Here is a 26,245-nt window from a genome sequence, read left to right as displayed (position 1 = left end):
AAACTTATTTAAATACAGACTGATGGTCTAAAAAGGGCAAAGGAAAACATACCTGCAATTACTCGCCATGTCTGCATTCGCACAACTAGTTTCAGAAACTTTGCCAATTCCACTTGGCATCAAGTTCCCTTTAAAGAAAAATATATACTATGATTAATTTGAAAGCTACGCCAAATGATGCAAGTTTAAAAAAACAATTTTAGGATTTTTTTCTTCGAGACTAAACAGGATTCAATGACCGATTCCAAGTAGTTGCGTAATTTCTTCGTCTGCAATGCACCAGTAACTGCTTCTCAAGGGACTGGATACTAAGTAATATTCGTGTACTTTTCATTACTAGGAGGGATGAACGTTCGCAAAAATTTGTCAGGGCAGGGGGCAATAGAGAATTGAGTACTGTTGTATTATCTGTAACACACGCGAGAAGTGAAGTTTGGTTAATGCTAATGACATAAAACAAAGTAGGAAAAAAAATAATAGTTTCGAAACAAATTTCGGCTATATATTTGCATATCAGGGGGGTGGGGTAAAGCAAAACGGTACTTTCCCATTATAAGGGCCTCAAGGGTTAACCGTTGTAGAGAAGGCAATGATAAAACCCGTTTTTGACATGATAACCGCTGTAGACTAGGCAATGACAGCGTGGTTTGCATTGCGTATCCAATATTAAACTGTGGTTTTTTGGGGTTTAGGGGGGAAAGATACCTAGGTTAGGTTATGTATTTAATATATGCTATTCTTTATCCCCCCCCCCCTAATGTGCAAATATATAGCCCAAATTTGTTTCTAAACTATTCATCCTATTTTATTTTATTTCATTAGCATTAACCAAACTTGACTTTTTAGAGAGGCCCATATAATGGGAAAGTACCAGCGAAACATATATACGTAATCTAACCTAACCTAGGTACCTTTTTTGCCCCTTTGAACCCCAAAAAACTAAAGTTTAAACCACTGTTTGCAATGCCCGGCATAGGAATTGTCCGTTGAAAGAAACCTGCATGACTAGTTTCTTGTATCATCTTCGCTATACAATATCGCGCGTGTGTTACAGATAATACAACAGTACTGAGAATTGTTTCAGGGGGGAGAGCAATACTGAAAAAAAAACATAATTTTATTTGGTAACTTAAATAAGAGGTGCCCCGAAATTCAAGATAGCTTAGGTTTTATTTTATTTTATTTAATTGGGGAGAGAGGGCAGGTCCCCCGCGTGTGTCCCAGAACTGATGCAAAACTTAGGTATAACTTACTTATCATCTATTAAAACTCCAATTTTTGGAAGGATGCCCTTCATATTAAGATTCATCCTAACTGTGGCATATTAAAAGAAGAAGCTTAAATGAGTCAGGAGAAACCTCTCTTACTGTTTATGTGGGGCTGACCCCCCTTTCTTACGTATCTTTTCAGGATGGCTCTAGCCCCAATTTTATCTAAAAGTTAGCTTATGCTCCAATGGATGGACAAGGCTCTGTAGTCAGCTGTCAGCTTGCTTTTTAGTCTTTAAGGCCAATTCTATAATAGCAGACGATGTTAGATCTTCTACACCAATTGTTAATGTCACTGTGTATATAATTAGTATATACACTGATGTCCTAATTATATATACAGTGATGTCACGGCTGCAGCAGGCATGAACACGCAATCATTTGTTCGGAAGGGGGGGGGGTAATAAGAAAATACAAATTTGATCTGATAATAAGATAAGCAATAATAAGTTGTGATAATAATTTAACGTAATAATAAGTGTTCGGGAGCATCTGGGATTTTGCAGGGGGCAGCCCCAAGGCCCACCCCCTGCGTACACGCCTGGGGAGCATCATTATGAAGAGCGATACATTATTGGTGAGAAAAATAACATTTTGTGATATAATGAGAAGGGGGTGGTGAAATTTTCAGGTCCTGTGCCCCTTCAGTCCGTCCTTTCTTCGGTTTTTCATACATCCTTGTATACTTAGTGTTGCTACGAACAAAATCAACAAGTTCGAAAAAAGTTTGCTTGAAAGGATATTTCGAATTCCACAAGCTTTTGCCACCAAAATGCGGCGCCAGAGTACAGCAAATACTTATTTCAGAAATTGAAAGATCCAAAGCTCCACTACTCAAATCAAAAGCTCCACCTTGCTTAGCAGGCCAAAAGACCCGCACATGAGGAGTTTTAGCTCCATTGAGGCTCTATTTAGTGATACGTAGTCCATCTTTTTTCAACTCCAGTGCTGCTCCTAAAACATTCGGTAGCCTATACACTCGTCTGGACAGCAAATGTAAATATATAACTTTGCTGTGCTTGTTTGGTTTAGGTACCACGACTTCAACATAAGCATATTTTGCAGGAACCGGTGTTTACCCCCCCCCCCCTGAAATTTCCGTTTTTTTTTGCGTGGGGGTATTTTCTTCCGGAGGGTGTATTTTATGCAGGGGAGGGTGTTTTCGGGGGTAAACGCCTAGACCCTATTTTTGCTTCTAGATCAATCTTAGGTTTCCTCATACGTAAAAACGACGATTTTCTAAACAAAAAACGCATAAGAAATGTAAAATTAATATTTAACCCTTCTTGATTTCCGAGAACATTTCTGGGACTACGCTGTTATTATGAGAGTAAAAAGTAACATTATTTTTAGGGGGGGTACATAAAAAACCTCAAAAAAGGCATACAAAATTTGTTTACACCCATTTTTGTTACGTTTTTACGAGTCAAACAAACATTTCGGGAGAGAGGGGGGGTTCAAACCGGGTACCCCCTCCCCTGGATACGGCCATGGTATAGGAGTGTGGAAATTTTTTTTAAATTAATTTCTGTTTTGTATATATTGACAGTCTTTTTCAGGGAAAAAGAAAATAATAGTTTAAATCTTCTCAATTTTTCCTTTAAGAATTTACAGTTTGACCTGCTATTTGTATGCTGGAGAAAGTTTTTCAACAGTTTTTTTTTTTTTTTTTTTTTTTTTTTTAGCAAAATACACCCCTTTGAAAATCTTGGCACAAATAGTAGTGTTTAATTTAATTTTATACCTTCTCTAGTTGTCCTGAAAAATAAAACTTAATACCATTTCCTAAAATTCCATTTATGCTCTTTGATAGCTTGGATACACTAACACTTTTGATTTAGTTAAATTTCAAGAGCAGAAGTAGTAACAAAAGCATAGAAGTTTGAATAAAAGTATGAACTTAATACGTTCAGTCGTTCATCGGATATTGCTGATATGTCTTATTGGCAACCAGCATACACACAGTGCGTTTTGATTTAATTTTAAAGCAACATTTAGTTTTTAAGCATATTTGACGTTGCAAATTAGAGACAACAAGACACCTGACTGCGGTATTCAAAAGACGTCGTGCTACATTACCTAAATCATGTAAAAGAAACAAAAAACTGAAAAACATTGGCGTTTGTGTTGTCATTAGAATGTGTTCTTTGTATAGCGAATACAAACGAGGGTATAATGCATTCTAGGGAAAAAACGACAATACAAACATCTTGAGAACAAAATAGAGAGAACTGAATTAATCGATAGAACTTGCTTAGTTTAATGTAATAGGGCAAAATCTAAGTTTTACCAAAAAATGGCACACAACACCTTTCGAATTGCTGCAACCTTTTTTGGTGTCGTTATAAGGCACACGCAGAAACATTTTCTTCGGGGGGGGGGGGAGAGGATGTATTAATTTGAATCAGAAATCTCCAGGAATTCGGAAAAATTTGGGATTTTGGGGTGACCTAGGCCCCGAGGCCCACTCCCAGCGTACGCCTGTTGTCTTAATCAATTACAGTCCAAACCTTTAACAGTATATGCGTTACCTTGCGAAACTATTAATTTATCCTGTGGGTCATTCTTATCTACCTAATGCTACCTTCGGATATTTCTTGCCAAAAACAAGTCTTATAAATAGATCCTGATTAAGATTCTATTCAGCTTTCGGTACAATTTTGTTTAAAAAAAAAATTACTATGCCGAAAATCTGCTTGAAACTTTACACTCGGGTACTAAAAGAAATCAATTTTTATATGCTTCATTAGTAAAGAAAATCATTTCAGTTGAATGGGGGAGAATAATTAGAAAAAATGCAATCGATTGGTACGATACGTGAAAAATAAGAATTTACGGTCAGAACTGTATAAATCTTGACAATTTTGGGGAGAATGAGGGCTAGAAGAGATTTTCCATGCGCATGTGTCTAGTCTTGGCTCTCACCATTCTTATTTTGTCAGTTCTTATAAAACAAAAGAAATCACAATTTTCTACCACATCTTTTGCTTTCAATTTCGCGATATCTATTTAGAGGCGGTTTTAAGGCAGAAATAGAGGGCGCACTTGTCCCGGGCGCAGAAATTTTTAGGGGCGTGAAATTTCGCATAATCTAACCGTTACAATCATTTAGTATTAGTATTTTTTGAATATTACTTTTATTAAAATAAAGTAAGGGACACAGTTAATAAATAAAATGATTAATAAAGTATTAATTAATTAATAAAATGAAAATAAATTAGAAAATAAAAAAAATAATTAAATAATATTAATTAAATTAGAACGATTAAATACTTTAAAAAATAAACTAAAAATAATTAAAACGTAAATTATTAATCAATAATAAGTTGAAAATAATCATGTTAATAATTGAAAATTTTGTTAAAATTTAACCTGAAATTTTTTGGGAGACCGGGGGGGGGGGCTAAACAATATTTTGCCCCGGGTGCAAGAGAGGTCAGAACCACCACTGTATTTATTACAACATGGAAGGACCTGTTTAAGTGTGACAGCATACTATTTAGTTTAAGTGGCTTCAGCACGTTTGAAATTAAGATCGAGAGATTCACCTAAGTTGAAAAATCAGTTTCGGTATAAGCCCTGAATAGGAGCTGTTGAGAAGTACACACGTTAAGAAAACAATATTTACTTCATAATATGTAGAATAACTGTAGTTAGCACGTTTTGACTGCAGCCTCTCCCCTCCCCACTTTTTATACTATACTTTACAGCCAAGCCTCCTCCCCCCAATGTGCAAATGTATAGCCCAAATTACAAATTTCTCATGTGTCTTTCTGTTCTTGATTTCGTCAAAGCTCAAAACTAAGATTTACATGTGTGTATCTGTAAAATAAAGGCAATTTGAACTCAGTCGAAAGCCAAAATAATAGATCAAAAACTGATGAATTATCAAGGACACTTTCAAGCTATTTCAGGGGAAGGAGCTCAGCCAACCAGAGATAAGGTCTAGGAGGGGGGGGGGGCAGCGGGTCCCTGTCCACAGGCTCTGAATTTGACGTCAGACACCTCCATTAAGAGTGCCAAGAGTGGTGGAACTGTGCCAAGTGTGGCGCAACTGTGCCAAGAGTGGCGGAACTGTGCCATGAGCGGCGCAACTGTGCCAAGTGGGGTGCAACTGTGCCAAGAATGTGCGGAACTGTGCCAAGCGTGGTGTAAATGTGCGGCACACGTGGCGTTCCAAGATGTAAACCAAATGGCAAAAAGTGAGCAACCCATAAAAAAACCTGAAAGTGAAAATCTCCTATATCATACCCCTATATATGAGTGACCGTTTTCCATGGGTTTTCAACCATTTGAAGATGATATGGCTTCTTTTTAGCCTCATCTGGAATCAAAATTAATAGCGGCTTATGAGTTCCTGGTTCCTCCATGCTTTGATATTCCAGTTTTGCCTAAATAATGAATTATGCTAAGGGGCGGGGATAAAACTACTCTCCACCCAATTAATATCATGTTTATTATTTTAAGCAAACATAGGCCAACCTACTGGAAAAAGTGTAAGCTTTCTGTAATATTATATTTAACTATCATTATGAAGTTTATTGGCAATATCATTTTTGCTGAAGTAAATCATGAATCAATAAAAATAGATATATACACTTTGAGGAATAAACTGTTAACCAATAAAATTCAAAAGCTCTATATCCATGGGTCCAGTTTTAACCGTCTCGGTGAGGGTTGGGGCTAAGCACATTCACAAGGGTGGCCCTCAGGCCTGCAAACATCATTCTTATCACCGTGATTTACTATATTTGTTATATAATTTGCGTTCTTTTTCTAATTTGGAAAACTTGGAAATTTACCCCCCCCCCCACACACACACACAAAAAGGACATGTGCGTTAGGGTGTTTCTTACTTGGCTTTACCAAATTCCAAAATGCTAAAAACCGAATATTGATTGCTCCTTTGGAGCTCTTTCAGGCTATTCAGGTGACAGCTCAGCCCACGCAAGGAATATTTCAGGGTTGGCTATGACTCAAAATGCTCAAGACCCTGTCAATCAAGAATTCTGGCACTGTTTTTTTTAGGTGGATCTTGGCCCTCCCAAGAATTTCCACCAAGATACGTTATTATACAGGCTTATAGAATAATTGCTGTATGCTCCTGTTTTATTAATTAAACAAAAAAAACAAGTTTTTTTAACTGAAAGTAAGGAACGACATTAAAACTTAAAACGAACAGAAATTATTTCGTATATGAAAGGGGCTGTCCCCTCCTCAACACCTCGCTCTTTACGCTAAAGTTTTTTATTGTTTTAAAAAATTAAGTTGTTAGACAGAGTCAAACTTTAGCGTTAAGAGCGAGGCGTTGAGGAAGGGACAACCCCTTATATTCATTTTTTTTACGTTTTTACGAGTCGGACAAACATTTGGGGGGGGGGTCAAAGCCCCTAGCCCCCCTGGATATGGCCTTAATTTCCTTACCCCGACAAATCGTGCTTTATTGACCATACTTCCTGATAGCACAAGGCTAACTTCCCCAGAAAAAGGTTAATGAAAAGTCTGACGTACTTAAAACGAAAATTCCTCATTTGTCTTCCCCCTTTGTTCAGGCCAATGAGGCTTTGGGGGAATAATAACATGTAATATTGCATGTGTATCTAATGAAGAATAAATCTTATCTTATTACATTAAGTAATTATGTATAAATCTTTTATATGAAAAGAAAAAAAAGAAAAAAAAACATATTGAAAAAACAGGTTTATGAAGATGATAATTGTTAATAATGTCTGTCTTAGCAGTAATATTATTTTGCTTCTGTATATGTTTTCTGGATTTTCACTATTTATCTTTATTTCTTTTCCGCCGTTTACCATTCTATAAACATGCAAAAATAAATTATATGGTTTATAATAAATTTTTGCCTGTGCTGATTGCCTGGTAATTGTTAGACTCAAACCTCAAGTTATATTTGAAATTATTCAAACACTAGAAAATCAAAAATTTTCATCCTTTCGGAGGAGAGACGAAAATCAATGTAATAGTTTTCAAGGATTTTTTTTTAACTTCTTAGTGGGTTTTTAAAAATTATTGAAACTAAAATAACGTTTCTCGGTGGGAGAGGATTTCGCCACATTCTCAGATATCCACCATTAGTGCATATTTCTTCATGTTTGTTATTGTGCGATTTTCACATAATGACGTAAGATTTCCTCCTCCGAGGTTTAAACTTCACAATGGTTTCATAGAGTTAATAGGCTTATCACACTGGTTTACATAATATCCGTAAGAAGGTAAGCTTGCTTCTGATTGGTCAATTATTTTTAGATAACCAATCAAAAGACCGCTTCGTTTTTGCTTATAAATAGCTTGAGTGTATGAATAGAAACATCACAGCCATTACTAGTTAAGCTACGCCCATAACGCATCCAGTGACGTTAATTCACGGAAAAATTGAGAGAGGGGGCAGTTTTTTTCCCAATTTTTATGAAGACACAAAAAGTACATTCTTCAAAATCTAGCGTGGCAATTGTGTTTTTTTTTATAAATTCATTGAATAAAATAATAGAAAATACTTCTCCCGAAAAAAAAACTATACAATTGTTTGCGGTTTGGACAATAGAGAGGGTTCCCAAATGGCGCATGTTTCATGTTGTCCTCATTACAGGGTGTGAATTTCGACATCGGTTGCGTCACTTTGGTTTTTAAAAGTTTTTTTTTCCTTTTTTTTCGAGCTTATTGTTGATGTGCACCACAGTTTATATAATTAGCAGTATGATCTTTCCCTATCTCACCCATTATAAAAACCCGGACCGAGGTGCGAGTGCTCCAGAGAACCTATAAACATAAGCGACATTAGATCTTTTCACGGGTAGACAAAGCATAATCACCTACAGAACAAGTACTGACAAAACCACTTGACCGGCTCAACCAATAAGTGGACAATAAGTGCACAAATAAGTGGGAGGAGCTTTTTGTTCGCACCGAGAATGAAGAGCCAGAAGTCATCTGCGGTAAACCTACTGGATAATTATATAAACTGTGATGTGCACGCACCAATAAATGAATAGAAATTATATCTCATCCGCTATATAAATACTTTGCCAAGTTCTACTAGTTCGTCCTGAGGTTTTTTTTTCCTAACCCGACTGAAGGATTCTTGCTCTTTAACATTTCTAACAACCACGTAGAACGACAATAGAAAGCGTTCATTCATAAAAATCACAGTTCATATAATTATCCAGTATGATCATTCCCTATCTCACCCATTATAAAAAACCCGGACCGGGGTGCGAGTGCTCCAGAGAACGTAGAAACATAAGCGGCGTCAGATCTTTTCACGGCTAGACAAGTCAGACGCGAAGCAATCGGAAACAAGTGGAAACCCGCTATTAATAACTGCACGAAGAAGTGGGAGGAGCTTTTTGTTCGCACCGAGAACGAAGACCAGAAATGATCTGCGATAAGCTTACTGGATAATTATATGAACTGTGATAAAAATTAAGGTAGAAGTAAGATTTTTTTTTTAATGAAAACAAAAAAAAGGTATTTTTCAATACCTAGGTGAGGTGTCCAATCTTGTTTTCCAATTTTTTTCAACGAAAACACGGAAGGGTATTTTTCCAGATCTATAGGGGATATTACCCTCCGCAAGATTTGGAGCCCTTGCCTAATAGAGCTTATGTATGTTTTGAGATAAACGTTATAAGTTGTTTTTTTCTCTACACTTATTGATGTCAACGATGCTCTATAGTTAGTTGACAAATCGCGAAAGTCTTGCAAACACCAGTGTAAATCATGATACTACTACCGAATTTTCACCCTACAGTGACTTGAAATAGTATACTAAAAACATGGTTTCCTAAACTCGGCTGTACAAAATCAAAAAAGATTATGTTATAAGAAGTAAATATTTTTGAACATTTGTACACTAATTTTTACATTAACCCCTAACAGAATTTGGGCAAATATTTACTGACTGACCCACGTGAACAGAAAAAAGACATTATACAAGGTAAACTACAAAATATAAAAAAAGAAACAAAAATAAAGTAAGAAATAAGAAAAGACAGTCTAAATTGCAAACATAATTGAGCATATATGGCCAAAATATCTATTTGCATCCATGTCATCAAAAATTCATATCTGCAACTTTTTAGAAAGGGATAAGGGTATTAACTTCAAACTTTAAGGGGCTACTACTACTACTACTACTACTACTACTGCGGCTGCAAATGCGACTGCAACAGTGACTGTTTGCAACAAGTACTACATTTACTTGTGACTACTTTCAGAGAATGTTAAGGGATTTTAGTCAAAATTAAAACACATTAAGTACATGCTGATTGTAAAAAGGGCGCATCGGCAATATCTTGGAATGGCTTAAACCTTCAAGGACTGCTTAAGGGGATTTTAAACTAAATAAAAAGACACTATATGTATCCATGTTATCAACAGAGTATATCTGCAATATCTTAGCAGCAGCTAAGATTCAGAATATTCAATAATAATAAATATGTGTATCTATTTTGTCAGAAGGGCGTATCTGAAATGTTCCAGGAACGGCTGATGGCATTTAGGAAAAACTATTAGCGAATGTTAAGGAGGTATTGAAATAAATCAAGAGCTACGAATTAGAACCATTAAATCAGAATTAAGTATTTTAATTTTTACGCTATATTTTTTGGTTATATTGACCAAAACTTTGGCAATCAAAAATGAACATAAACTAATTTTAAAAAAGTTTTTCCAAGAAAAGTAAAAAAAAAAAAAATTTCTCAGAGGTACTTCTGTGGGAATGAGACAAATGATGTAAATCTCTACCCTCTAAATACTGGCTAAAGTTAACTAATTACCTGGCAATCAAAAATGAACAGGAACTAATTAAAATAAAATTTTCCAAGAAAGAAATTCTTCAAAGAAAAGTAAAGGCCATGTTAAACTGAAGATTAGTGGAAATAAATTTCTATAGTAATTCAAACTCAAAAAAGCCAGAAATTGATAAAAGAATAAATAAATCTTAAAAAGAGTGAAACGTATATTGAATATGCAACTCCAGCTTATACGAACAAAAATTAGTACAAACAAGAGCTTGGCTACTGCCCCCTTCGCTAACTGTAAAAGTCTAAAACCTACTGCGTCATTGGCACTTTACTGAAAACTTTATGTGTCTTGAACATTATTGGAAAGAACTAATACAATTAAATTGAGTTTCATGGTTGCAGCGGCAGCTCTAACCTAGTAAAGGGCAAACAACAGTCCATAGTAATCAAAAGTTAAAAACGCGTTTAGAAAAACTGCATAGTGAAAAAAATTGAAATCTGACAATAATTCAGGAATAGAAACTATTATTTCGATTCGTCTTAAAAGTAAAAGTTTATTGCGAATAGAAATTTACAGTGATTTCGAAATTAAGCCTGAAACTCCTCGAAAATGGCGTCAGATCAAAATCAAAAGTAAATTATTGGAGTCAACATAGTCGAAAACCTTAGACAGGGAAATTACAGTCCCCAACCATGAACAACAAGGACAATCACCTTTTTGCATGGGTAGAACTGATCTGTCTGCCGATTTTGTTTTTTTTCTTTTTTTTCCAGGGTTAGCGGTTTACCAGAACATCAAAGAGATGTTTAATGGCTCATTCAAAATCTATTGTATGGCACAAAAATGGCACTTTCTGTGCTATTTCTCAAGGGTGGAGCTAGAAGGCTACCAAAACATGATAGACATGTTTAATAACTCACATAAAAGCTATTTCTCATACCTACGTTTCCCCATAAATTCCACCATCTGCAAGTGCAAAATGGCGCTATTGATGCCATGTCTGAAGCGCAAAAGCTGGGGCTAATGGGCTACCAGAACTTCTTAGAGAGATGTTTAATGTCTCATTTGAAAGCTATTGATCATATCTACATGCTTTTTATCAGTTATGACATCCATAAGTGCCATAAAGCACTAAAAACGGCACTTTTCGCGCCACTTCTTAAGTGAAAAAGCTTGGAAGCATAAAATTGTACCATTGTAATAATTATGGCCCAAACCCTTAACTGGAGATTTACAAGAACCCATTCCGTATACTCCCCCTCCCAGCCCCCTTAGTAAGTCTTGTTAGTCTGTTGGTAGAATTCGCTGTGAACTCTTTAACACGGCCAGCCGAGGTTGAGGCTTGCAAAATGATTTTTAAAATATTGAATGTTCTTAAGAGGAAGAAATTCATAGAATAACAAATAATTGAATCTCGAAACTCCAAATGAATATCCCTTGACGTACCCCTCCTCCTGTTCCTCCCTCCCTCCTCCTCCTGTTTGGAAAAGTTTAGCTTCACCAAATATAGTTTCCCCTCATTTCTATTGATACTAAAACCCCCATAGATAATCTTTTTAAAAAAATAAATAAAAGAGATTATCTATGGGTGTATTAGTATCAATAGAGATGAAGGGGAATATAGGATAAATTCAATTTGTAATAGTTTAATTAAAAAGCAGGTAAAATATTCAACCAGTACTGATTTTAATAATTGTTCTGAAAAAAATGATAACTTTGCGAACAAAGGTCAGAATGGGGTAAATGCTGTGAAAAGTCAACGGACTGCAGCTAAACTTGCTACCAAAAAAATCCATTCAATTTATAGTTCATAAATTGGGTGATTAACCTGTGAGATTTAATTAGGAGTTATGGGCCGGTGGTTAGGTGACCTTTATTGTTTGTTCAAGTAAATATATTCTTCACTTTTTGATAAATTTTCGTTTATACATTGATTGCAAGAGGAGAGTGACGCATGGTATCAATATAGACATTTACTTTTGTTTATTGCGTTAAATACGCCAGTGCTGGAAGTTTTGTTTTACATGTGAGTTTGTTTCCTACTTATTTATTTATATTTTTTTTTTCTCTGTTCGTGTGTTTAGTTGTTGTATCTATATGTGTGTTATTTTTTAAAAGATCATTTTTTCGTTTTTTGTTTCGTTGAGAAAGGCTCCCGGACGTGGGGCAAAAATATTCGGAGTATTTTTTAATTAAGTGTTTGTTTGTTGTTATTTATTGTTTCACTGCTTTTTTAAAATTAAAACCCGTTTTTTCTTGCTTTGTTTTTCGTAAATGGAAAAGGTGTGTGGTCTAAGAAATTATTTAGGATTGTAGAAAACTAGCACTTTACTGAAAACAAAAAAACCAAGTCTAAAAAAAGAATGTTGATTTATTTATTAGTTAAAAGTGAGTAGGTAGCCTGACAACAACGAACTAATCTATAACGCTTTTCATAGTCTTACACGAGCTGTGATATCAGTAACTTTTAGTACACTATTAAAATTATCTTAAAAACATTAGCATAAAAATAACTATTTTTTTTAATAGCCGCAAAGTCACTGGACAGCATACAAAAATATTGATTGATTTATCAGGAAACATTTTGGTCTCACCAGCTAAAACACCAATAGTGAGGAATAAACAATCTTAAATTGTCAGAAATATGCTTTAATATTACTCAAAATGAAGATCAAATAAGCTACAATATGAACTCTTGAAGTTCGGTAATTTCTCTCTATACAACAGAAAATGTCAAGTTATGATAGAAATTTTAAAGCTAGTATATAGTCTTAATACTGTCAAGATGGTTTCACTTCGAACATGTCTACAAACTAACCACGACATGTCCTTTTCAGAACCAAAACGAGAGCCAATCATTGAACTGAACCATTGTACAGAAGTGTTACCAAATTCAACGAAAAGAAAAATTAAACAACAACACTAAAATGCTTTATTTTTATACTGTAAACATGTGTCCATAATCGATTTGCTTTTATTGTACCAAGAATCCTATATTGTTTTGTGCTTTCAGTAAAGCGCTAGTTTTCTATAATCCTACAAATATAGGGAAATATGATTATTTGGTTTATTTGTACTAGTTTTATGTATGTATGTTAGATATTGTGAAGCAATAATTATTTTTAGTTTTAAGTTTTAACTTCGCTCTTTACTTCCCTCAAAAACTTTGTTTTTTTCAAATTACTTTGATATATAATGATATTAATTGCTGAAAGCTCATCAGTTCAACATTTTATTCCAGTGTAATTTTTATTTTTATTTTCAATGTTGCAATAAGTACAAAAGGAAATTTTTAAATAAAATTTCTTTAAAACTACATGTGTCTTAAAGAGTCTTTGGAAAGAACTAATAAAATTAAGCTGACTATTTGATATATAATAAAATATTTGTATATAACTCGTTTTCAGTAAAGCGCCAATGACGCAGCAGGCTTTAGACTTCTACATTTAGGGAAGTGGGGGGTAGCAACACTCTTGTTTATCGTATTTTTTTTTCATTTTAAGCTTTGTTTGCATATCCAATCTAAGTTTCACTCGTTTTAAGATTTATCTATTCATTTATATTAGTACCTGTTGTATGTTTGTTTTTTATGATTAATTCCTGTTCGTTTTTGGGTTTCATTTAATCTTTAATGGTAATTTCTGGTCGTTTTGGGTTTGAATTATTATAGGACTTTTTTCTGCTGATCTTAAGTTTAATGTCGCCTTTACTTTTCTTTGAAAAAACTTCTTTTCCGATTTTTTTTATTTTTATTAATTCCCTAAAACAGTTACACCTTCTTAAGATGATTGGCTTAAGCAGACATGTTTTTAGCTTATTTTTTTACTGATTTTTTACCTACGTTTCTTCGTTTTATAATTTGATCTCCGCACACACCAAAAGGTCACAACTAAATATGAAGATTTTTAGGTGATTTTTTGAAGATTTTTTTCGGCCATGTTTAAGAGTATAAACGTAACTTTCAGTATAAAATACTAATTTCTGAGAAACATATTGAACATAGTTTAAGATGGGAAAATAACATTAGATCAAAACCAAGGAGATTTGCCTTAAGAGGTAAATTTCCTATTTTTTCCTAATTTATTAAGATGAAGTGTCAACTTAGCAATTCAAGCAATTCAGACTTTATTTACACTGTCCTAATTACTTAGGGACAAAATATATTTTCTCATCCGGGCCTTACGTATTTGCACATTAGGGGGTGGGGGTAAAGCATAGCATATATTAAATACGTAACCTAACCTAATATAGGTACCTTTTCCCCCTAAACCACAAAAAACATAAGTTTAAATATTGTAAACGCAATGACAAACCCGGGTTTGCAATCCAATTTTATATTGAAAGAAACCCGTTTAACTAGTTTCTTAAGCATCTTCCGTATACAATTTATCGCGTGGGTTCCAGCTAATTGACAAGTAGCAAAACAACATTTAAAATGTATCAAAAATTTGTTTATATGCTTTTCTGATATGTTTTAAACGTGTCAGACCAACATTTCAGGAGAGGGAAGGGTGTCAACCCCTTACCCCCCCCCCCCACCCCCCCGATACGACCTTGTCTCATATTGACATGACAAAAATAATCCATACTACTCATGGCAACTACAGCAATTTTGCAACCAAATTACAAAGAATTTCCTTTTTGGTTTGATCCCAAAGTAGCCGGGTGAAAGAAAAGGTGGCTTAACGCCCCAGCAGGGTGTAAAAGACCTTAGGCATCAGAAGAGAGGCAGAAAAAGCTTGCTGTATGCTGAGCTGTGAATCTCAATCCGACAGAAAACGTCGCAAAAAAGCTTTTGAATTACCACAAACTAAGAATAGTATTGCAAATTTTGGGCCAAAAAGAAAATAATTTTCATCCTTATGAATAGGTCAAAGGAACATGTAGCCCAGTAAGATGAGGCCCAATTCACCCCATATCAACAACTGTCCCTTGGATATCCCATTCCGTAAAACTTTAGTCAGTTATTCCAAATGTATTTCAATCTTTCAGAAGAGAATAAACTGAGATTTCAAATTTTGTATTGCAAAGAAATTGCCTACGGATTGTTTTGAGTACCCGTCTAACTAACCGTATCTCTAACACTAAGCTCTACGAAAAACGTGGTGTAATCCTAGTTTCTAGGGTTATAATGAGAGAAAGATCGAGATGGCTAGGACACGGTCTGTGGATGAAGGACAAGAGATTGTCAAATATCGGCCTTGTCGGCCAACCATCCAGAGCCAAACGAAAAGCAGATCGTCCCTGAATGGAGTGAGAGGATGTCACAAGGAAAGACTAAAGGGAAATGGAAACTTCTTGGGAGGGTATACAGAGAATGGCTTTGAATAGATTTAGATGTAGAATGAGTGTGCTAAGCTGTGTTAGCCTCAGGCGGCTTGGTGATGCAGCGAGTTGTTATTAGTAGTAGTAGTACACCACCTTTGATTTGGTAAAACAAAGAGGGACAGGGGGGAGGGTCATTAGACCCATTTGACCATTTTTTTCTGTTTTGTTGACAGAGTGGCATAAGGTAGGATGACCAAATTTATTACCATATATCCCGAGCAAACTTAGAAAGCTAAATAATACTAAGCCTACGTGCACAATGGGGAGAGCAAAAGTAAGCTTTAGTATTAAAAAGGTATTCATTTAAATTAGTATTTAATTAGCATTAATTTAATTTAGTAGTTAACTGGTATTCCAACTTGATCTGGGACCAATAATAATAATAGTGAATTCTCTAAGTAGTTTTTACAGAGGGCATGCTCTGGAACTCAGTTATTATTGACGATATTCGTTCAAAGACAATAGACGACGGGAAAACATGGGCAACAAGAAGTATTACTAAAGCACAAAAAACTAAAATGCCAGGCCATTTTATGTATCATAAGCCTTTTAGGGGCTAAAGGGCTAAGGGGCCAATATTGAGGGCTTACTTTAGGGGCTTGTAAACAACGAATTTCTACAGAACGGATATCAAAAGTTCTAGTGTTCTTTTTAAGTGACCGAAAAGATGGAGGGCAACTAGTCACCCTCAAACGCCCATTTTTTCCTCAAAGACAACTGATTAAAATTTCAAGATAGCCGTTTGATTCAGCATAATTGGAAGGTCTAATGACTGTGCTTTTGGCGATGACATGACCCTTCATAGTCCCGGTGGAACCGGCTGCAAGTTACGCAATTTGCCCGAGGAAAGACAACTCAAACAAAAGGTACGGTGATTTTGAACGAGAAGTATTAAAAAAATTCGACTTTGGCGTAAAGAGCGAGGGCCGAGGAAGGGACAGCCCCCCCCCCCCTCATATACAGAATAATTTCTATTAGTTTTAATTTTTAATGTTGCTCCTTACTTTCAGTTGAAAAAAACTTCTTGTTTTTCTTATTTAATAGTTGGAAAAGGATCTTTTGGCATTATATAACTTCACTTCAGTAAACAAGAATAAAAATTAGTTTGCTATGCTTTAGCAAACTAATAAACATACCCTAGTTGATTTAATTTACAGGTACACGGGTTGAAACAATTGAGACGCATTGGGAGATAGGTAGGATATATATAACTTGGGCAATATATTTGCACACTGGGGGGGGGGGGTTCAGTATAACGGGGCTGCATGCAAAATGTAACCTAACCTAACCAAAATACAAACTCTATACATTAAATATTTACTTAATATATACCTACAATGTAGTTTTTCCACTGAGCCTAAGCTAATTGTCTCCGAATATAGAAGCCTAAACCGGTTTTGTCAGATCTTGCAGATCAAAATTTCTGGGTGTGTTCTGAATAATGGACAAGTACCTTAATCCATTTTTGGCGTATGTTTCCTTTTTCCTTGACAAGAAAAGAAGACAAATGCCATTAAACTCCACAAGATAATCCTGTTCTGTCAAACCTGACGTATTTCTCTTTCGTATCTTCGTAACGGTACAAGATAGGGGGGGGGGCATAGCATACATTAAATACGTAACCTAACCTAACCTAGGTACATTTTATTCAATATAGTTTCGGAGTGAGAAACCCTATGTAATGCCTATCTTTGTACAATGTTTCATATAAGTACCGGGTAGTGCGCATTTGTTTTCTCAATACACTTACCGCTTTCTACATAAGTACCAAAGGTACTAATGCACTTAAAATGCCTGCATAGTAGTTTATCTCACTAAGGCTAAGCTAATTATCACCGGGTGCAGACAGAGAAACCGGTATTAAAACAAATCAAGAACAACAGTGTGGTCGCTATAATGCGCAAGTACCGCCAAAAATTATGGAGAGCAGCAAAGAATAATGCGTTTCTCAATCGCTGGGTATGAAACACCTGGCTATTAGTACTCGATTGGATTTCAACAACATTTCTTAAAAAAAAAACTTTCAGAAGATAAATCGTGTATAAGTGTGCAAATGTGCTGATGAACCAGGCAAAGCACCTATTTCGACGTAGTATTTATGATTGCTTCAGCTCAAGTATAAACGTCACTCATCCAATTCCTTTTATAAAACGAAAACCGATAAATAAATACAATAAAATATGAAAAAAAATTAAACACCGAATTTACTTCTGAAATTGATGTGGCTCAAAAACTTTTTATTGTTGGCAAAAATAAGTCACACGCATAAGCCAATAAAATTGAAGAACACTTTTTAACACGGAACTGTAGGACAGTCATCCCTCCAGGGTTGGCATCTGCCAATGTCTAAAAAGAGTGCAAGTCAAGGCCAAAAAAGAGTGCAAGTCAAAAAATTTGCTCACATTCCCTCAAGTAAAAGAGTACATTTCACACGAAAAGTGTACAAGTTGGCAGCCCTGTTTCTTGGGTTAGATGCACTTCTGACGAAGTTACCAACTACTGACGTTTAAAGGAAATGAAAACTGACACCCAAAAAGAGGGATGTTCACTCTTAAAAGAGAGCGCATTTCACACGAAAAGTGTGCAAGTTGGCAACCCTGTATCCCTCTTTCTCCATTTGATTAAATGTAAAGCAACATGAGCAACAAAAGATAGAGTAATGATTTTGACCAGCGTTTCCACCTCTATAATTTTGGCTGCATATCTGCAAATCTGGTATGAAAAAAAAATGCGGCTCAGTATTTCTAGTTCCTATTGTTCATTTGCCCTATAATGTTACAAATACATGTTTTAAAAGGGCCGTTTATGTTTTACGAAGGATCTTAAGCATGTGCGTAAGAAGTTGTTTTTTTTGGAAGGGGGTGAAATTCTACGAAACATAATCCGATGTATGAAGTTGCAAAAATTGTAAATTCTGGGGCAAAAGCCCATGGCCTCCTTCCCTGCGTGTGTTCCTCCAGTCTCTTGAGATTTTTGAAATAGCTAAAAAAAAGTATTTTAACCGATTTCGAAGCCAAGTTCGAAGTAGGTTAACCTGAGATAGGGTTTTCTTTCTGCACAACGGAACTCACTCCTACGGATGGAAATCTTACTCACGTTCCTATGATTATTACCTGTTATTTATTATTTGAGTTTTTTGTCAAATTGAAATTCAAAAACGAATGAGTTCTCAGCTCAACTAATGTCAAGGTTAACACCTTCAGCACAATATTTCACTCATACTTCATTTTTACTACCATAACAAATTGATCATACGAACTTCAAATCATCAAGAAAATAATACATTGAACTTATGGATAAGGGACCACATACTAAACATCATAGGTGTAACAATTATAAGATGCAGTCCTCACTAAGGGCCACTGAAAGAGACAGGCAAAGGGGAAAATTGTTCGGCTAAGTTTTTTGTGGGGGTCCTGTCCCTCGGTTTAGTGCAGTTTTTTATTTAATTTAGTACTTCCTCTATTAACTACTACACACTCGAGAATTTGTGACGCGAACAAACTAGTCAAGCAACCTTTTAAACAGGCGATTGCTTTGAAACAAGCGGTTCTCACTCCGTGAACAATATTTAAACTTTAGTTTTTGGGGTTTAGGGGCAAAAAAGGTACCTAGGTTAGGTTATGCATTTAATATAATGTGCTCTGGGCACCCCCTTTCATAATTCTTTGTGGTAGTTTTCATAATCTTGTTACTAAAGTATTATATTTTCATCATATTTTTTTGTTTTATTTCATGATCATATTTCATTCAGTTCTCGGGTGTGTAGTAGCTAATAGAGAAGTACCTTTAATTTATATGAATCTGGCGACAAATAATAAAAATGAATTTATTATATATTTTATTTTCGGCTACAAAAATGCAAGTGAATTCTAGCTTAAGAATGAATCAAACAGTTCGTGATAACGAACTGTAAGGACCGACCCGGCTCAATAGTAACCGAAACTCTAAAAACGAAATTCTGATACCAATAGAAACATCAAAAGAATCAGATTTCCATGCTGACTTCAAATATAGAAGTTTAGTCTTACCCATCAAAAGTTACGCGAGAAAATTTGCCCGATTTTCGAAAAAAAACGGGGAAAAACCCCCTGAAAATCATACCATCAGATTCAGCGTATCAAAGAACCCTACTGTAGAGGTTTCAAGCTCCAATCTGCAAAAATGTGGAATTTTGTATTTTTTGCCAGAAGAAAGATCACGAATGCGTGTTTATTTGTTTTTTTCCAGGGATGATCGTACCGACCCAGTGGTCCTAGAATATCGTGAGAGGGCTCATTCGAACGGAAATTAAAACTTCTAGGGCCCTTTTTAAGTGACCAAAAAATGGAGGGCAACTAGGCCCCCTCCTACGCTCATTTTTTTCCGAAGTCACCCGATCAAAATTTTGAGATAGCCATTTTGTTCAGCACGGTGGAAAATATAATAAATATGTCTTTTAGGATGACTTAATCCCCCAAAGCCCCCGGGGGGAGGGCTGAAAGTTATGAACTTTACCCAATGTTTACATATAGTATTGGTTATTGGGGGGGGGGGGGTCGGGGGTTATGTGGGAGGATCTTTCCTTTGGAGGAATTTTTCATGGGGGAAGGAAAATTGCTATGAAAGGGGCGCCAGATTTCCCAGCATTATTTAAAAAACGATCAGAAATTAAATTAAAAAAACAAGTTTTTCAACTGAAAGTAAGGAGCAACATCAAAACTTAAAACGAACAGAAATTATTAAGCATATGACTGGGTTCGCCCCCTAGTCAATACCTCGCTCTTTAAGCCAACGATTTTTAGTACTTTCATAAGAGCTATTTATTCTAATTAACGGTCTTTGTGATTAAGGGGTCATTTTTAAAGAATTGGTACCAAATTCGAACTTTAGCGTAAAAAGAGAGGTATTGACTAGAGGGCGAACCCCCTAATATACGTATTAAAAATCTATGAATATAGAAGTTCGTTACGCAAGTTAATTCGTAAGTTACGTATATTTATTACTAATATAAACGTTCGTAAATAAAATTTAACAACTTTCGAGACAGCCATTTAACCAAATAAAAGTAAAATTAATATGCAAATTTTGTTTTAGTTATTCATGTACGGTGAGCCAAAACCAAAACCTGCATTAATTCAAAAACGTTTAAAAATCAAATTAAAAAATAACGAGTTTTTTTAATTGAAGGTAAAGAGCAACATTAAAACTTAAAACGAACAGAAATCATTCCGTATATGAAAGGGGCTGTTCACTCCTCAACGCCTTGCTCTTTACGCTAAAGTTAGACTCTTTCTCACAACTTTATTTTTACAGCAATAAAAAGTTCAGCGTGACCGTGTCAGACCGTATTTTCCTGGCCATAGCGCCTTACGGGGGAGAATATATTAAAGCATTTCTTATTTTTACGTGTAATTTACCGTTGATTTTGGTATTCATTTGTATTCATTGGTATTCATTGAAGCAAATAACAGGTATCTAACTTTCATAAAATGTCTTACTTCGAATTAATATTAGATGGCAAAATTATTTATGTAGAATTGATAAATATTCGAAACTTTTAGAGCGTGCATTTATATACTACTACTTCTCAAATTGACGTTGATGATAAGTCACATTATCCTAATATAAGCCAAAAATAATTTCCTTAGGTAAATCGATTGTTTTGTCAGCGTATATTCAGTTGTTGCTTATATTGATTTTGTTGTTGTTGTTGTATCCCCCTTGTATCCCTGGCCATGGAGCCTTTCGAGGGGTATTAAGAGTATTGTATTTCAAATTTGTATTTATTGGTTAATAAACTAAGCTAAACTTAAAACAATGAAACAAATCAAATTTCTTCTTCTAAGGCAGAAAAAAAAGGTAAAATTCTACTTTAGCTACTTTTGGCCATCTTGCAAAGGGGTTAGGTTAGAAAGATGACACTTTCAGGGATTGGTCTACAGGCTAAAGTCTGTCCCGGGAAGGTTCCACCCGTGCTGGTGTCCATGGGTTGGAGGCTGGGGACGGTAGGCCTACCAAATACTGGCTATATTTGGGAGTGTTGAACGAAGAATCGAATGGTATTTGTCTTTGGTAAAAAAAAAAATGAAATAAGGCATATAAAAAATTATAAACATATTAATATAAAATTTAAAAGAAAAATTCCTTAAAAAAACGCATAACCGATGCAGGTAACAGGGGATAGTAGCAGCTCCACACAAGGAAATATGTTAATAATATAAAAATTGTAGGCCTACCATTAGGTTCCTTATTTTATGCCCTTTCCAAATATCATTGCTGCTATTGCAACAATGAACTAAACTACTCCCCCCCCCCCATTCCCAACTGATAATCCCAGATATATCCCTAGGATATATATATAAAACTAAGAAAACAACAACACTAAAACAATGAAATTCTTACTTTAAAGGGTATAGGTCAAGAATAGTGGCTGTTCAAAAGGAGACATGCTAGAACAAATTGGGTTGTTAATTTCATTGCAAAATTTTGGATTGCTAATTTTACGCTCATGTTTATGGTTTTGTTCGCACTTTTTACAATTCATCCCTAGCCCTCCCCCCTCATGGTCTCATATAACCCTAGGCTGCCAAAAAAAATAACATAGTAATTGATGAAATGAAAACTGATTCAGAAACAGATAAAAAGAAAAAATGGGGATATTTTCCATTATACGTATACCTCTGCTAAAGATCACTAGCATTTCCGTTGTAAATAAACCAAATATATAAGTTAGCTACCTGCTTAACTCGATGAAGGAGGCCAAAATTCGGCTATATTGCGCAAAATTTCCTCAAACAGATCCTTTCCTTCGTGTGTCCGTCGGCACAAAAATTCCGCGTCTTCTACGGCAGTGTTTAGCCCTCCAATTTGAATAGGGTTGCGTAGTAAATTGTCGGCACAAACTTCCCCTATATAGTTACTCCAAGCAACAGTGGTGTTATGGTTGATTTCTAGTTCTTGTTCACAAAACTGTATTGTTGTTAGTTTCCTCGACCAACAGTAAATGAAAAGCAAAATTTTACGGAATGGGAGTTTTGAACCGGTGAAAAAAGTGTTAACACGAATCCCGTGTCTCACGGCACAATTTTCACGGCACTCACGTTTTGAACAAACCCACTTCAACGAATTTACGTTTAGAATCATTTCGTGGCCGCGGGTACATTTTGGGGGTTATGCAAAATACATTTCTCCTGAAAAAAAGTTAATAGCGTCTTCTTGACTTCTGTAGCTATCTGCTAGACGAAGGAAGTTCATAACACAGTACAAACAGACTCGAATAAGCAACGAACAGGTAGCCTACTGGCCCTCGACTGGCTCAGCCAGCGTGTTGGTACATGCCTCGCTTATCGCGTAGGTAAAGATAGCGATGAAGGCAATAAGACAGCCATTAAAAAATACATTTTAAATAGTGGTATAATTGTAATGAAAAAAAGGGAAATATGAAATTGACAATTGGTGCATATCAAAAAGTAGGACTGCCATCCGGTGAATATTTCACTGTTCATATTATTGACTTACGAATAAAGTGAATATACCGCTCGATGCCTTTTTTTATGCTCTTTCTAGATACAATAATCACTTTTGCCGAAAATGAATTTTATTCCAAGCCCTATATATACCAATTCGGGGTATATATTTGCACATTAGGGGGGAGGGGTGGAAGTAAAGTTTATTTGTGATGAAAATGAGAGGTAGGTTTAAACTTTACCCCCCCCCCCCCTAGTGTACAAGAATAAACTATACCCCGAATTGATATATATACATATAGGGGTGGGGGTTAAATTCATTAACGGCAAAGTGATTAATATATTTGCAAAAAGCATAAAAAAGGTATCGAGTGGTATGTTCACTTTATTCGTAGCCCAAGACAATATTATGGATAGCGAAATACCTGCCATCCTTTTTGTTTAGTTTTTCATATATCTTAAGGCTATACGAGACCATTAGAAGGATATGAGGATAAATTATCAAAAACGCGAACAAAACTATATAAATGAACATTAAATCAGCAATTTAAAAAAATTCTCTCTTTTTGTTCTAGTAGCCTTCGTCTCCTTTTGAACAGCCGCTATTCTAGACCTTCACTCCACAGAATAGCATACGCAGCACGTTTCTAGGCTACTTAGACCTAGCCTAATTAGGCTATAATATCATGATTGCTTCCATTGTTAGGCTAGGCATATTCGAAATTTTAAATGGGCTAGGCTAGGCTGTTATAGGTTTATCAGACTCAATACTATTACAATATCTGGGACAACAGGGTGGTGGGACCATTGGCGGATCCAGAGGGCCGGGGGAACCCCGGGCTCCCCCAAGATTTTTTCTGGCGCCCTCATTCCTTGTTTTTTTTCTGTTTTTCACTCTTTTTTTTAAAATAGACTTGTGGTTTTGGAAATGAATTTAGCCCTCACATAGATATATACCAATATATGTTTTTTATTTTCCAATTAGAGGGGTGGGGGAAAGTTTAAACGGACCTCTCAGGTACAGCAGAAACAAAATTACCCCCACCCCCCTAATGTACAAATATATAGGCTACCCTGAATTGGTATATATAGGTGTGGCTAAAATTCATTTTCGACAAAAATGATTAGGCTATTTGTTCGTAAAGAGCATAAAAAAGGCATCAATTGGTATAGGTCTATTCACTTTAGTCGTAACTCAATAATATGATTTGGTAAATATTTACCGATTTTACTCTAGATCTGCCCTTGGGTGGGGTGTATTGTCAGACAAGCAAATATGACACTTGGAAAGAGCATATAATAAGGAATTTATGGTAGGCTACTACTTTTGTTGGTTTAGCATGTTTCCTTCAAAAATGGCTAACGAATATATATTTACCCCAAATTGTTGAAATAAATAAGAATCGTACCTTGAACTGTTTGGCCTGATGTATCCTCTTCCGACGGTTCAGAATTACTATTTAAATTCAGCCTTCTTTTGAACACCTTTCGCTTTCTCCTCACTACAAATAATACCGTATATAGCAAGAATTAGTAACACATTATAAATTCACAATTAACCCTTTTTTGAATATTGTTTCTTCAAAAAACTTGCGTTTTCATAATAATTTCTAGGCTAACATATTATCCGCTCTTCACCGACGTAACGGAAAAACCGCACTGGGCTGACCCGCAATAAGCGGGCTGGAGAAAAATCAATAAATCAGCCCGCGGTTCAGACGATTCTTTGTCCTCAGACGCTGTGAAGAGATAGTTTAGTTTTATTTCTTCAAAATAAAGCTTTTTCTAAATAAATGAATTAAGCATCGTTACAATAAATTGTAAATGGTGCAAACTGGCAGGGGCGAATCTCGAGCAATTTATTGGGGGTCCATATCCGGATATTCAAGGAGCATGGGATATATAATATTTTTTCTCCACATTATTGGGGGAACAACTGCCCCCCCCCCAACGATATCCCTGCAGACTGGTGCACTAAACGGTACTCCTTCGTTATACCTACTCTTTTATATATGTCAAACTATAGACACGACGAAAATCCGATTTACGGGATGGATTCAAGACACCGCTGTAGAGAAATACAATGTATAGCGTGGTTTTAATTGCGTATAAGATATTTAAAGTGTTGTTTTTGTTTGTTTTTTTTGGGGGGGGAGGGGTACCTAGGTTAGGTTAGGTTACGTATTTAATATATGCTATCCCCAACCCCCTAATGTGCAAATATATAGCCCAAATTTGTTCCTAAACTATCATATATTCATGCTATTTTATTTTATTTCATTAGCATTAATCAAACTAGCAGTATATAAAAGAGTAGGTATAACGAAGGAGTACCCACTAAACCTAAGGGGAATCAGGCATTCTTTTTGGATAAGGGAGGGGGCTTCGGGTCAATCTTTCTTTGTCCACAAACGATGAAGACAGGCACACAAGATTTTTTCGGGTGGGGGTTAAATCGCAAAAAAAATCCGGTGGGTCTTGTACTGAATAACCTGAATAAGAAGTGCCTAGAATTCCAGAAAATCTGTGACTATCGAAGGAGGCCCCCTTTGTATATTCTGGGCTATAAAGATACTAGTTTCGTTGAGTCTTCTTCAAGCGAAAGCGTTTTTTATTTAGCATCGATACAAGTATTGTAAATAGGGTGGACAGATGTACTAAACCTAAGGGTGGAGGGGAATTGGCATTCTTTCCGGATGCGGAGGGATCCGGATCAGTCTTTTTTGTCCAAACAGGCACGTACACAGGATATAGATTGGCGGTGGTGGAATAATAAAGAAAAATCATGTGGTTATCGATAATAAAAACCAATTTTCATAAGTTGAATAAGGAGTGGTTAGAAATCTATAACATTTTTTGTTACCGAGTGGAACACACTGCCTTCGTTCCGGGTTACAAAGATACTAGTTTCATTTAGTTTTTTCATCAAACCAAAAGCGCTTTCTATATAAATCGATTTAACATCGTTACATTATATCGTGAATAACATAGATAGGTGCACTACACCTAAGGATGGAGGGGAATGAGGAATTCATCCTGGGTAGGGAGGGGGGCTCCAGATCATCTTTTTTGTCCTTAAACAAGCACATGCACAGGATTTATTTCGGGGGGGGGGGTGGAATAATAGAAAAAACGCATGGGTGTCAATGATAAAAACAAATTTTGCTTGATAAATTGAATAAGAAGCGCCTAGAATCCCAGAAAATGTATGGCTATTGAAGGGTAGCCCCTGTGTACGTCCTGGGCTGCAAAGATACGAGTTTTATAGAGCGTTTTCTTCGAAACAACAACAATTTGCCGTATAAATAGATTTAGCATCGTTTCTACTAAAATGAGCCATGTTCAATAAAAACTAATTATTATATTGTAAATAAGTAGACACATCCACTAAATCTTAAGGGGGAGAGGAATCAGGGTATTTTTCTGGATAAAGAAGCC

The 26,245-nt window shown here is 35.7% G+C and overlaps 1 protein-coding gene across 3 annotated transcripts in view; it reads right to left on the bottom strand.

Annotated features, from left to right (window-relative positions):
* LOC148940428 (ankyrin repeat domain-containing protein 12) overlaps positions 1-26,245 on the bottom strand; it is a 118,002-nt gene that overhangs the window by 44,240 nt on the left and 47,517 nt on the right. The window contains exons 2-3 of one of the 3 annotated variants that reach the window (XM_089104768.1): positions 24,217-24,309; positions 53-128 (exon numbers count right to left, since the gene is read on the bottom strand). In XM_089104768.1, the coding sequence (XP_088960894.1) occupies positions 53-128; positions 24,217-24,309 (169 nt within the window). Of the gene's footprint in view, positions 1-52; positions 129-22,078; positions 22,608-24,216; positions 24,432-26,245 lie in introns of those variants that run through there. The other 2 variants (XM_089104769.1, XM_089104770.1) reach the window with 2 other exon arrangements.

Source organism: Artemia sp. Qi Xiang Cuo, chromosome 19 (assembly GCF_049724085.1).
Source record: "Artemia sp. Qi Xiang Cuo chromosome 19, ASM4972408v1, whole genome shotgun sequence".
Classification (NCBI taxonomy): Eukaryota; Metazoa; Arthropoda; class Branchiopoda; order Anostraca; family Artemiidae; genus Artemia; species Artemia sp. Qi Xiang Cuo.
Note: the sequence above shows the minus strand (reverse complement) of the source record. Positions and strands in the feature narration are given on the sequence as shown.